The sequence below is a fragment of the Meleagris gallopavo genome, chromosome Z, assembly GCF_905368555.1.
Source record: "Meleagris gallopavo chromosome Z, MGAL_WU_HG_1.1, whole genome shotgun sequence".
NCBI lineage: Eukaryota > Metazoa > Chordata > Aves > Galliformes > Phasianidae > Meleagris > Meleagris gallopavo.
Genome location: NC_139435.1, coordinates 41,618,892 through 41,632,777, shown reverse-complemented (window position 1 = coordinate 41,632,777; position 13,886 = coordinate 41,618,892). Strand labels below are relative to the sequence as shown.

General features: G+C 37.3%; 1 protein-coding gene across 3 annotated transcripts in view; it reads left to right on the top strand.

The window, feature by feature from the left end:
- The window catches only part of PTCH1 (patched 1), a 65,898-nt gene that overhangs the window by 32,688 nt on the left and 19,324 nt on the right, over positions 1–13,886 (top strand). For all 3 annotated transcript variants that reach the window (XM_085213057.1, XM_085213056.1, XM_085213058.1), the window contains 4 exons: positions 25–150; positions 6,824–6,942; positions 8,298–8,697; positions 9,233–9,542. In XM_085213057.1, coding sequence (XP_085069183.1) covers positions 25–150; positions 6,824–6,942; positions 8,298–8,697; positions 9,233–9,542 — 955 coding nt within the window. The remainder of the gene's footprint in view (positions 1–24; positions 151–6,823; positions 6,943–8,297; positions 8,698–9,232; positions 9,543–13,886) is intronic.

The window sequence follows — 13,886 nt, the reverse complement described above, 5'->3', positions numbered from 1 at the left end:
TGTTTTGTTTTTTTGTTTTTGCAGGACAGAACAGGTGAATGTTTGAAGCGAACAGGAGCAAGTGTAGCCCTTACATCTATCAGCAATGTTACTGCGTTCTTTATGGCTGCCTTAATTCCTATTCCTGCTTTACGAGCATTTTCACTCCAAGTAAGTTCATGTGCTACTTTATTAGCTTTTATAAGTGTTCCAGTTCTGGGAGACCATTGATGATACCTGTTAGTGACAGTAGTAAATCCACATTCAGTGCTTCTGCAGGCTGCTGAATTAGTAGCTATCTAGCCTTGATTCTGCTCCTCCTGTGGAATTTCTTGCATTCTATTAGCTGATGATGGAGTGCACTGCCATTCCACGGCTGGGTTAAGTGCAAAAACTGGGATGCATGCAACTAAGAAGAAACAAGTTATTAGAATGATTTGCATTGTTACTGCAGTCAAGATCATTGGACTACTGCACTTGAATGTATACATTAATGTTCCTAAGTGGGAATTCAGTTCTTTCATTCAGGTTTGCCTAATTTGCTGCTCTTTAGAACTATAACCAACATTCAGTGACAGCAGCAAGAATGCACTTGCCATCATATATATATATGTATGTATGTATGTATGTATGTATGTATATGTGTATTTATGTATATGTATATGTATGTATGTATATGTATATACATATACATATGTGTATATATATATATACATGTGATAGATATAGATATATAGATGTAGATATACTTTTTTTTTTTTTTTTTTTTTTTTTTTAAAGTAAAAACTTTGTTGTACTGCCTTGCTCCCAATGAAGCCCTGGAGAGAACTTCAGGAATTTTATATTACAAGTACTTTGAGAGAAAACATGTATTTTATGGGCTGAAACGTGTATTTCTCTCTCCTTTTTCCCTCCATCTTCTTGTGTTTGTTTCTGATAATATGCCTTCAGGAGGATGAAATATTAAGGATGCTGAAGAAAGCTTATTTTTAATAACCAAACTCCTTGAAGAAAGTTTTGGGAGTTTCCTATCAGACACTGCTGTGACACACAAGGAATTTATAGCGCTGCCTGACCTTAGTGTAGAACAGGCAAACTGTACTTTTTCAGCAATCATTTTTCTTCTGTTGTAGAGTGGATTCTTCTATTATTTTTCATTGGAGCTCTGGAGCTCTTAGCTACCCAGAAGAAGCAAAGATTTTAGTTTTATGTGGCACTTAATGCTGTTGTCAGAGATTTAGATACGCCTGCTTTAAGCTGTAAAGTAGTAAACTTTACGGTAGTCGTAGTGATGGCAGCTACATGACCAATAAGTTTTAGTAACTCATTTGCCATTTTCATCTCAATAGGCAATTTGGTATTGGACAGTGGAGGAAGTAAAGGCCTCTTCGATTTGCTGCACAGTTGGGCAGGTATCTGTGGCAACTAAAACTATGGCCGAGTCCTGAGTAGTTAGCAGAATTTAGCTCTGCTGATTTGCTGAAACCCAGATGTCTATTCTATAGGGCGATGTAACAGTGAATTATAATTGTAGCAAAGACTGGTCTCAATATATGAAGTTTATTTTTGAAGTGTAATATTTTGCAAGAGGTGTATCTTCTAAATCTGTAGTCAAGATTCAGCCATCCAACATGTACACATTGATGCTGAAACACATCACCCACAGCCTCACTGTTCTGGCATCTGCTACTTGGTCTCCAAAAATGTTCAGCAATTGTTGATGAATGTCAGTGGATGCCATTTTTTTCCACATGGAGGAATTCAATTCCAAATCTTTGCTTTATACGCACTTCTGTGTCAGAGACTATTTTATTAGACAGCCCTTCTGCAGCCATTGGTTGCACAGTGACAAAATGTCCTGGAATATCAGTGGGAAGGTTCAACCCCCGCTGTCATACCACCACCATCGGCTTCTGATTTTGTGGCCCAGCATAATAAGGTGGTATTACTTACAGAGCAGCCCTCATGTATATGAGTGATGTGAAAATATGCAAAAAGGGCAGCTGAAGACCTGTACTGAAGATTTATTGGAACTAGAAAACATGTGGATAAATCAGAAACCACTATTGCTTATTGTTGGAGAGGAACATCTATTTCTTGCTTTGTCTAGCTTCACCAGGTAAAGTCGAAGTCAGATCATGCGTTACTTACAGCATTCAGAATCAGATAACCTTGGCAGGTTTTAATGGATAGTCTGTATTTATATATGGATTTCTTTACTTGCACTCTTTTTTCTCCCTTTCTCTCTTGGGCTTGTTTAAAGAATTCATTGCCATCTTTGATTGCCTTTGACTCAGAAGGCAATTAAATACTGCAGTTTACTTTCCACAGCGGCTACCTTCTCATCTAGGTAGTGAATTTTTAACAGATGAGCTTAGAAAAAGAATTGATCTTGACCTTATTTTACTCTTCATTCACTTTTCTTAAGACACTACAAGATAGTTGTCAAAGTTTCCACAGCTTTTGAGGCCCATTATCTGTAAAATAATCCAGCTGCTGAGGGAGAATAAATGATTTCCTGCATGTACAAGTCCGTCTTTTAATTGGAAGCTCGCATTTTGTATCTCAGTGCTTTCTTCTTTTTCAGCTTCTGTTCTGTTTGCTAGCTAAAGCAGCTTACTGATAGCCCTGAGTTGTTTGTTTACTTCATGGAACTTAAACTCTGCAAGCTTGCTGTTGTTTTTGGAGTTTGCTGGATTTAGCTCTTGCTGAGTTAAAAACAAACAAAAAAAGATAATTTTGAAAGTGAGATTTTAAAAATTAGTTCTGTTATGTGGCAGAGACTCTGTGTTAGTTTCTTGACTGTTTGCATTTTTTTAATTGTTGATCTAATTAGCTCCTTATTGAAACAGTTTTAGGCTTCAAGAAGCTGATGGTTTCTCAAATAATTCAGTCCCAAGAATCACCTATAAGAAAATGCTTAGAACTTTGAGGGAATAGGTTCTGAATTTTCAGATATGTTTCATTTCTTAACACTGGGGGTGGATGGGATAGAGGGAGGTTATCACAGAATCAGAGAGAATCAGAAAACTCTACTTAGAGTGTTCAAGGTTCACAGTAGAAATGTCTTAAATATTGTTCTTTATTTTGAGTGTAAATGAAGGAGGTATGGCAGAGCATAGCTGCCATTGGACTGAATTCTTTCCTCAGACAAAATGTTCAGACGCCTTTGTGGAATACATTCTGCACCAAAGAAGAGAATGCACAGCTTCATAAAAATTCACCTAACTTTTCTTGCTCATAGTGGAAACTTCCTCCCTAGCAGTTGAGGAATGGTGTAGATTTAGTAGTGAGCAGAGGTGGAACTTTGCCCAAAAAGTCTTAGCAGCAACTTTTTCCCTCACAGTAAGAATGACAAGTTGTTGTTTTTTTTTTTCCCCTAAATGTCGAAGTACATTACCAGGTGGTGGTGATGGGTTTTGTGGACAGAAAGAATGTAAGTTTTTAAACTCATTCAGTTATCTTACTCTGCTGAAGTGGTTTGTCCCCCTCCTTTTACCGACATCTTTTAGCTTTCCCTGCTCCTGACAACAGAATTTAACAAGCAAAATTAAAGCCTAAGGGGAAAAGGAAGGGGGAGATGTGAGACCGTGCGATGTCAGGGGGGAGGTGCAGATAGGCAGTGGTGGAGTGGAAGTTTCCCTGACAGACCTCCTCGTCTGTTCATCACCTCTAGCTATACAGCACACACACTCTCCTTGGGTGGGCTGCCAGAAATGGCAAATAGCAGCACATACCTTAAGTAGGGCCCCAGCCTACCAGCTTGGCTCCCTTCTCCCTTGCTGCCTCCAACACAGACTGCCATTCTTCTGTTTCAGTTAACAGTTGCAGCAGGCATCTGTTAGGCTTATAAAAAGATGCAAAATTGGAGCAAATCTCTCAGAAAATGACCAATGTTTTTTCTGATTAACGCAATATTTATTTTGCTTTCTTCTGATCTCATTTCCTTTCATTTCCCCATCTAATACTAATCTTAACTTCACTGATTTCTCAGGATGAGAGTCTAAGGCTCTTCCATTTGATCACTCTTTTCTGAAGGGATGAAAGCAGATGTCCTTTTCCCAAAATACTGAGCATGCTTTCAGCTTGAGTACTGCTAGCAGATTGCCCCCACTCTGGAAGCTGTGCTACCACACATTTGTTGGTGCTTTTCAGTGAATGTGGTCGTTACAGATAGGGAATATGGCCATGATCACGTTTTTTTTACGTTTCTATTCCAAGCCATTAGATGTCTTAACTAGTACTGGGAGAGGAGGTAGTGGCTGATGTGTCGTATCAGAGACTTAGTTACCTTCACTAGTTCTTCCTTCCTTCTCTGCTAATCTGACTTCCATCTGCTCTCCCGTGTCACATATTTCCGTATGCTTGTGGAGCTGGGGATGTGCAGCAGGAACTGGGAGACATATTGTACCTTGTCAAGTCAGAGGGAGACTTTTGACAGGGCAACAGGCAGAACTGATAAAAGAGCAATGTTTTCCTAGTTTTGAAAACTGAGCACTTTTGCAACCGTGAAATTCCGGTGAGATAGGTAAGGGAGAGAAAGCCTGCAACATGCTGGTAATGTGTTAAGCTCTAGGGAATCTGTTCAAATATAAGTCAGAATGGAGGTAATTGTTTAAAAACATTTAACCTTTGGAGATTAGTACTTCAGTAATGATAGGATGCATTGGAAAATCTATTTGATTGTAGGAGGAATGCCATGCTAATAAGTGGATTTACTCTTCGTAGTTACATTAGTTTTGATTTCTTCATTCAGAATCACCTGAATATAGCTAACTAGTTTTATCTCTGCCGTACACTTAAGTATTTGTTCTCAGGGGTAGTAATGTTTCAGTTTCAAGAAAAATTCTTTTTCTCTAAAGAGAAAACCAAAAAGGTATGAACTCTTTGTAGAATTTCACAGAGCAGGAATAGAGGAATTCGTTGATTTTTCAGCTGTTGTCAGACATCAGATGAGATTAATTTCAGTAAAACTTCACATTTTAACATTTTCAGTAAAACTTAGCTCATCCTTGACAAAAGAACTTTGTTTGACTCAAGTGATTATTCAAGTCAAATGGGTGATATAATTTTCAGTGGTTTAGTAGCAATTAAAAAAAAAAAAGTAGTAACCACGTCCACCAACACCTTGTTGGCAACAACAGCCATTTGTTTTTGTAACAGATTCAGCTTATTCTGGAGAGGATCAAAAGGAAATCACTTTAAGTCTTAGCTATGACCTTACGCACTTTTCTGTGTTTCTATTTATAAATAATGAAACAGTTACTGGATCTTTTCTCTCAAATATGGTTAAATGATAATTAGGTTTTAAATAATAAATAAACACTGTTACAGTAGTTAAGTCTACAAATAATTAGCAGGACCAAAATATTTTGCCAATCTGAAGACAGCAAAAGAGAAACAACAATAAGTACTACATTTCCATTCAGTGTTTTTGTGATTGAATTAACAAGACAGTATTTGCATAACTTAATATGCTCTTTGAAACACAGAAATAATATCTAGTCTTTTAATCAAACTTAACAGATTCGGAATTCTAAAAATCATTTACTAGATTAATACTTTGATTTTGAAAGATAAGAGAAAAATTTAGTACCACGATAAGTCAGGAATTTTTAAAACATGAATATCTTTTCAGTTACTGATGTTGAAGGCTGACTTTTCAAGATCAAAAGCAGCAAGTTATTTATTTTGGAAGAATGACAGCATGTTTGTATCAAGTGCACCACTTGATTTTAATTTTTGTTTTTAATATTAATTTTTAAAATTCCATTATTATGAAACTAGATTGCCTGTTCCTCATTTAATAAAATAGAAGGTTTAAAATAGAAGGATCTCAGTTGTTTTTTTTTCACTTGTTGATGACTCAACCACTGTTTTTTTTTTTCAGTTTATCTGTTGCTATACTACTTGTTAACTTCTAGTCTTACCTGTGCTCAGGTTTCCCTTTTTGACAGCTAGAGCCCTTAGTAATTCCACATTAAAAGTAAATGCTATTAATAATGATCATAAATGCTGTGCTTACATATGTTTATGGAGATTTCCTGAGAATCCCTGTCTGGGAAATGACTTGAAGTATGGTTTGAAGGTGCATGTGCAGGGATTTTTTTTTTCTTCCTTAATTAATATTCACTTTACAAATTAAAGCAAGTATTCTTCCAATTTAAGATGCATTATTATTCCAGTTTAAGACTTTTGATGGACTGGATCATTAGTTGACTTCTGATAAACACAAATATATGGATTTACTATGTGTTGTTGGATTAATTTTGCTGCTTCTTAGAAAATACTATGAGATAATCCCAAAATGTTACTCTTTCTGACTAGACTTCTAAAGTCTTTCAAGTGCATAATGTTAGCAGTTTCATTAGAGTTTGATGAACCTTTTCTTCATTATTGATTCTAAAATGTGCTTTAATGTTTAAATAACTTCACAACCGTTAAATGTGAGAACTGCAGTCCTTATTCCAGGTTTGCTTATGCTTCCATCTTTTTGATGGAACAGACTGACTGAACAGAGCAGGATCTCATGCAAATGGATGATTTATTAATTCATGTCTTTTCCACTTTAAAATCATGGTGCCACTACATCTCCAGGCACAAACACATTAAAACAGACAAAGTTTAGTATTAAAAGAAACTAATTAACTACAATAGGGCTACCATAATGAAACTGAAAAGTAAAAATCCCAGTTCTCTTGAGGAGAGGCTTGAAAGCGTCTAACAGGTAGGTATGATAAATGAGTGGGTAAATGGAAACTGAAAGGAGGTTTAATGCTTTGTTAAAATGATGGCCTCCATGAAGCTAAGCATCAATACTGTTTCTCTTATGTTTGATCTGTAGGCAGCAATTGTGGTGGTATTCAACTTCGCAATGGTTCTGCTAATTTTTCCTGCTATACTGAGCATGGACCTTTATCGTCGAGAAGACAGGAGACTGGATATATTCTGCTGTTTTACAAGGTGAGAGTGTGTGACAGATTGATTGATGAGGTGTGTCCTTTTGTGGTCATTGAGAGCTACTGTTCCTTGTCAAGAATGGTTGTTCATTGCAGCAGGGTCAGTATTTTATTGTCTTGATCGTATTGCTAGTGACCAAATTGTGTTTGCTACTGTGATCTGTCTCTCTCTGTATTTGACCTGTTGATTTTGTTACCAAAGAGAGAAAAGACTTTCCAAAATTTGTTTTAGTGACTGGTTAGAATAAGGAGTTGATCACATGACAGGACTCCTGCTTTCTGTTTCTGATTAAGTTGTATTTTCACTGGACAATTTAATGTGCTTCAGTTTTGGAAGCCTAATTCTCAGAAGGAGGAGGCAATCAAACTGCCCATGTATTCTACCACCAGTAGTTGCACCAAACATTTTTCAGAATTTGAGCCTATTTATAGATGAGGAAATTCAGTTAATAACAGCTTGTTTTGTTTAGATAAGCAACATTCTGAATTCCTCTTTTTTTAGGTAGGTTTTATTCATTTGATGAAAAATATCTCATACCATTTTCTGTCATCAGTTTGTCATTTCTTATTTACAAGAGGAGATTTATCTCTGTCAATTAAAAAAAAAAAAAACCAGCACCACCACAAACTAGGTATGTATTATGTTCTCATTTAGACTAAAATATCATTTAGACTAAAAAAAAACAAACAACACCACCACAAACTAGGTATATATTATGTTCTTGCTTAGACTAAAATAAAAGGAATGCTTCAAAAAATACTTCTGAAATGTTTTCTCTTCATTTAGCCCATCCTACCTGGGCAATGCGTATGCATATTTGCATATGTTTACTTCATTTTTAGAACATTCAGTGTGTGTGTGGCATGTGGTTTCAAGCTGCCTCCCAGCAGTCTGAGATCTTACGCAGAAGGCTCAAATATTATTTAACAGTTACTTCATTTGTTCTAAACAGAAGAACTCAGTATTTTATGTGTTTACATTTTCATTTAAATAGCCTAATTCTCAGCGTGGGCACACAAACGTATACTCACATACACATTATACATTCAGACCATGTGACTACCTGGCTATTGATCTGATTAGCGTGTATAATTAAGTAATGGATTTACATGAGTCTACCTCAATGCCTTCAGACAAATGGTGGTTTCTGCTTTATTGAGAATAAGAAATCTGTGCATATTTACAATTAGAACCATGTCTAAGAAGCATCTGCATTTAGAATTGGAGAAGATTCATGTCAAAGCATGATAATTAACATAAACCATCTGATAGTAGAAACAGTTTCAGGCAGAAGCAGATTATCCTGCCTGGACTGATTAAAATAAGTATGTAAGCAATGTTTTTCTCTTCCCTTACAGTCCATGTGTCACTAGAGTGATTCAGATCGAGCCTCAAGCATATGCAGAAAATGACAATATTTGTTACAGTCCTCCACCCCCGTACAGCAGTCACAGCTTTGCACATGAAACTCAGATTACAATGCAGTCTACAGTGCAGTTGCGCACTGAGTACGATCCTCATACACAAGTGTACTACACCACTGCGGAGCCACGATCAGAAATATCAGTACAGCCTGTGACAGTGGCTCAAGATAGTCTTAGCTGCCAGAGCCCAGAAAGCACAAGCTCGACAAGGGATTTGCTTTCCCAGTTCTCGGACTCCAGTGTGCATTGCCTTGAGCCACCGTGTACAAAGTGGACGCTCTCAACTTTTGCAGAAAAACATTATGCTCCATTCCTCCTAAAACCAAAAGCTAAGGTAATTAGAGAACAATTTACCTGTTTATTGAAAGACTTCTGTGTTGTCTGCAAGGAAAATTGCCCTGACAATAATAATAAACTAAGGAATAAATATTTTGCAATAAATAATAATAAACTAAGGAATAAAAATTTTGCAGTAGGAATTCTTAATAATTTTGCAGGTTAGTTCATACTTCAAAAATTTTATATCGCTAGCAGAATAGTCACATAGCTTCAAAGGTAAGTTAAAGGGGGGGAGAGGGTTTGTTGACTTACAGTAACATAAGCTTGTGAACTATGTAACTAAAGTCATTATTTATTAACATATAAATTTTTCATCCATGCTTTAGAGACCTTTCAGTAAAACACAGATTATGTAAGCCCTGCGTTATATGTATGCATGTATGAAAAAACAGATAAGAAAAATAGGCTTAAGAGTATGTAGTGATGGCTATTAATGTTGAACCTAGTTCAGTTGTGTGCCACTATGAATTGTTAGTTTCTAAAGAAACCTAAAACCAAATGCATTTCTGTTTTTCTTGTTGCTATTGCAGGTTGTGGTTATTTTTCTTTTCCTGGGCCTACTTGGGCTTAGCCTCTATGGAACTACCCGGGTGAGAGATGGGTTAGATCTCACAGACATTGTACCTCGGGAGACACGGGAATATGACTTCATTGCCGCACAGTTCAAGTACTTTTCATTCTACAATATGTACATTGTGACACAGAAAGCAGACTATCCAAATGTCCAGCACTTACTTTACGAACTTCACAGAAGTTTCAGCAATGTGACATATGTTTTGTTGGAAGAGGATAGGCAGCTTCCCAAAATGTGGTTACACTACTTTCGAGACTGGCTGCAAGGTAAGAGAAAAATTGCACAAACGTACCTTTATTCTGTATTAGCAAGCACTTAACCACTGTAATAATATTTCTATTTTCCAATATGGCCGCACAGTTAAAAAGTGCTTACAGCAGGGGGATGCCTGGGTTCTGATCTGGGTTTGCATGTTACTTTCCTTTTTCTTCAACAGTTTTCTTCTTTGTGGCTAAGTTTACTACTCCTTAAGACAGTTTTGAAGCTTTTAAAGATTATAACTGTGAGAGGCAATCTCATGCCATTAATTTCCAAACAACCAGTGAGGAATTCTGATTAAAATTAGTGGCCAAATACGATCCAGTGTCTTGGGAAAATAAATGTTTGCTGAGTGTTTTGAGAACAGTAAATGAAAAGTCCCACCTCAGCAATGTATTTTGGCACAGGCTTAACTTTCAGCACGAGTGATCCTGTTGGCTTCAGCTGAGACTGCTGGCATGAATAAAATTCAGTGTGGTTTATGCATTTTATTGGACCACGAGAGCACCACACATTCTAGATTTCTAGTCAAGTGTCTTCACTATTTGTGTGGTGCTCCTTTTTCTGAGCTGAATTATAAAGGGGTAGGGGTTAAGATGAGAGACGCACAGCCTTTTCTGGTACTCTGATGATAATTATACTGAAGTCAGCATATTAAAGATATTAAAGATACTATAATTACACCTGTTGAAACAATTTTTTTTGTATTTAAAATAAATGATACAATTACATCTCAGCAAGTTTAACTGTTCTCTGCTGTGAGCAAGTGCATTCTCCTTGAAATATGCCTATCTCGCCTCTGCCATTTTAATTGAAAGGATCTTCAGCAAGATTTTGCCAACAGAAAAATTAATTATGCTAACTCAGTGAAACTGTATATTTCAACCTTAACTATTTACAGATGACAGATGTAGCCAATGATTCTTAGAAAACATTTACATGACTACCTAGCATTTGGAGATATTTTCTTCCCTCTGAAAATGTCTTAGGCAGTATTGGGAAAGCAGAGGCATCTAAAGGACATACATAGTAAAATTATCGAGTCTATTGCATATATGATACACTGATAGACTCAAACAGAACAGAGTCGCAGCTACCAATTTTATTGTTTTATTTCTACTTTTAAAATGTACTGGATCCATACATTACAATCTCATTATTGTAAGTTTTACGTAATTTTTTTTTCTCTCATAAGTAAGTGAAGGCAATATCAATGGGAAGAAAATTCAGTACAACTTATGTGTTTTGCCATATTGAAACCTTAATATACCCTGTAGCTTCCTAAGCAAACATATTTCTATGTGCTTTTCCAATCTCTTATAATGCTGGTGTTTTTTTTATCTCTTTTGTTTTGGACAACCAAATAATAACCACAATAGGGAAAGCAGGTCCTACCCTTGGATAGAAATCTGAGAAGACTGTGTTCAGGATCTTCACATATTAGTGCTGAACATAAGCACAGTTTGACAGTGGTAAAATTAGGAAAAGATGGTCGTGGATCTGCTGCTTTGCTGGCTCCTCACAATGAAATGCTGGAGGCTAGCTCACTTGCTTTTGTTCTGAGATTGCTTTCTTTCCTGTTACTCCCCTCAGAGGCCACCTCTTACCTTTCTGTTTGGATGCCTTCTTCTAATCCCCTCCTCACAGTAAGGGCTTGTCTGTTCTTCACCAACCAATACCTCCGTATCTCCTCTATGCTGCTTGTACACATTCATATATGACCTTTCCACATCTCCGCTAGTCTTGAGGTGTTACTGTTCTCTTCTTGCCTTTCTAGTCCACTTTAGCCTGAATGTCTTCCTTCCTTCCCCTCTGCTGTTCTTCCCCTCGAGGAGCTGTGAGTATCCTGGTATCCTGGATGCAAGGAGCTAAAATTCTACACAGGAGCAGTCAGGGACACTCCCATGAAGCCTGATTTGGGATGGTTCAAGTAGTTGTGTCAGCCCTGTGATAGACAGCACATTGTTTTGCCTTTTGATCACACAAAAGTTTCAAATTAATCATGATGATCACTGCTTAGTGTTTATATGTGTGTCCTTACCCCTTCTTTCAGCCTTCCTCAGGACTGGGACAACTAGGATAAAACAGCTAACTGCTTTGTGAAGACTGGGCCATCTTGACTGATACTGTATTTACAGAGCAGTAGAGAAGGATACAAGGCATTAACTTGGGAGGAAAGTGAACTATCATTGTAAAAACTGTCACTATTGTCATAGTTAAAGGATTATCTGAATGTGCAGACAGTAGTGAACAGAAGGATACATGGTCATTGCCAACTAGGACTGAAACCAAGGGAGTGAAGAGAAGAGAGAGTCAAAACAGATTTTACAAACGAGTGGAGTTTTAATCTGGATCGAGGGAATGTTCTTTGTGAGATGGAAGTAGTTCTGTTGCAGCATTATTGTGTGCATATAATCAATATGTGGATAATCAAAATAGGAATTACTTTTGATCTATGTGTCTAATTCCTACTGTCTTCACTGGGAATTCAGTAATGTGGAGATTAATGGTTCAAGATGGCCTTCTGACATTTATGCATTTGTTCAACAGTTTACAAAATTGACTGAAGGGAAGCAACAGTGTATGAATAAAAGCATTTTTTTAATGAAGATGGACTCCTTGGTTTAGCTGAATGCTTGTAGTTCTCCTACAGCAGAGTGCTGTCAGCCTGATGCACTTGCCCTTCCAGTTTTCCCTGTACTTTTTTTCATGGTATTCAGTCATATTAATGTGTTTTCTGCTACTGAAAATGCAACAGAAGAAAGTTAACACTAGTCATTCATTTGAATTGGAAATGTTAATGTTTTTGTAAGTGACTGAATGTAAATGAGGTAGCTTGAATTCTCTGGTGGGTTGTAATTAGGCTTGTTTTTGCAAAGTGTAATCTTATATTTCATAGTGCCAACTGTTCACATGGTTAAGTAGGAATTTCTTCACCCTCTTTTCAGCATCCCACATAATTCTGGAGGATTTCACCTGCTTCTGAACTAGAAAGCAAAAGTCACTGCTGATATGAGAATGTCCCATATGTAACATACAAATTCCCTAATTTTTAAAAAGTTTCTCTGCAGAAAGGCATCAGCAGAAACCTTTTGTTTATCTCAATTACCTTTATAGTAGATTAAAAGTCTTTTAAATCGTTGGTGGAAACAGTTCATGATAAAAATGCATATGTTGCTAGCAGTGACTCTGCTGTTCATCTCAAGGAAATTTTAACAATCAAACTTTGAAATTCTCTGGAAATGAAACAGAACTTAGAGTGGTATCTTGGTATTTCCTCAAATTTCCAGTTTCAGCAAGGTCAGTAATAAGATGGCCCAAAGTGTAAAGAAATTATGCCTAATGAGAAATGAAGATATAAAAGAGAATGGAGCTGGAGAGTTTATCAGACCTGTAGGAGCAATAAAGGGATAGAGAGTGGGAGATATGAAGGAGCTGAACTTCTGCCTGCTGTTGCAGTGTAAAATGTGCTCATCTTTTTTAGCATACCTTGCAACACGGGTTGGTCAAGTTACATGTAGAGTATATTTGGTTTTATATATCAGTTTAGCCCTGTGACAGGAGCTACATATTAGTCTGGAAATTCTAGCTACATATTAGGATGGAAATTCTTCCCCAGATATTGGTTAGCATAGCAATTTGTGTGCTCCTGTTACCGAAGGAAACAATTCCTACTGTAACTTAAAAGTGAAGCTGTTCTTTGGTGGTCTCTTCTTTTTTCCTTCATGCTTTTTTCACAGCCTTTTTACTTCCCCAAATCATCACTTACATGATAATTATGATAGCGGAAATGTTCTCACCTAGCCACTTCCTGAGAAACTGAGAACTGAACTGTGTTAGGGAAGGATGGATGTGTATTTCTGCAAGTCTTAAATAGTATTTTCCCACTGAAAGGGCACCAACAAGCAGCACTGTTAAGGGGACTGTGAAGTTCCTTTGGTGATTTCAAGAAGTCTGGTGGGGAAGCATCTTTATCCTGGGCAGGTATCAAGGGGCTGCAGTGGTAGTTTTGGTAGGTATATTGCATCACTTTGTTCCCAACTTCCTGGCTTTACCAGTGGGAGCAATTTTGTAGACAGCACAGGAGGCAGCTTTCTAAGGGAGAGGGGGAAGCATTTTTTGATGGTGTGAGTACCTTGGCCCCAAGGCAGTGTGAGGCCATATTTTCTCTTCCCTCACTCTTATCTCCTTACAGCTGTAGCTAACCTATCAGATCTGTAATGATGGTTTTCATTATAACTCCTCAGTGCAGCTGTGAAGTGGTGATCTTCACCACCACCACCTCCACCCCCTGGCCTTTTCCTTCCCTTTCCTGGATACACGGTTCGTCCTCTGTTCGCACAGAGCCTACT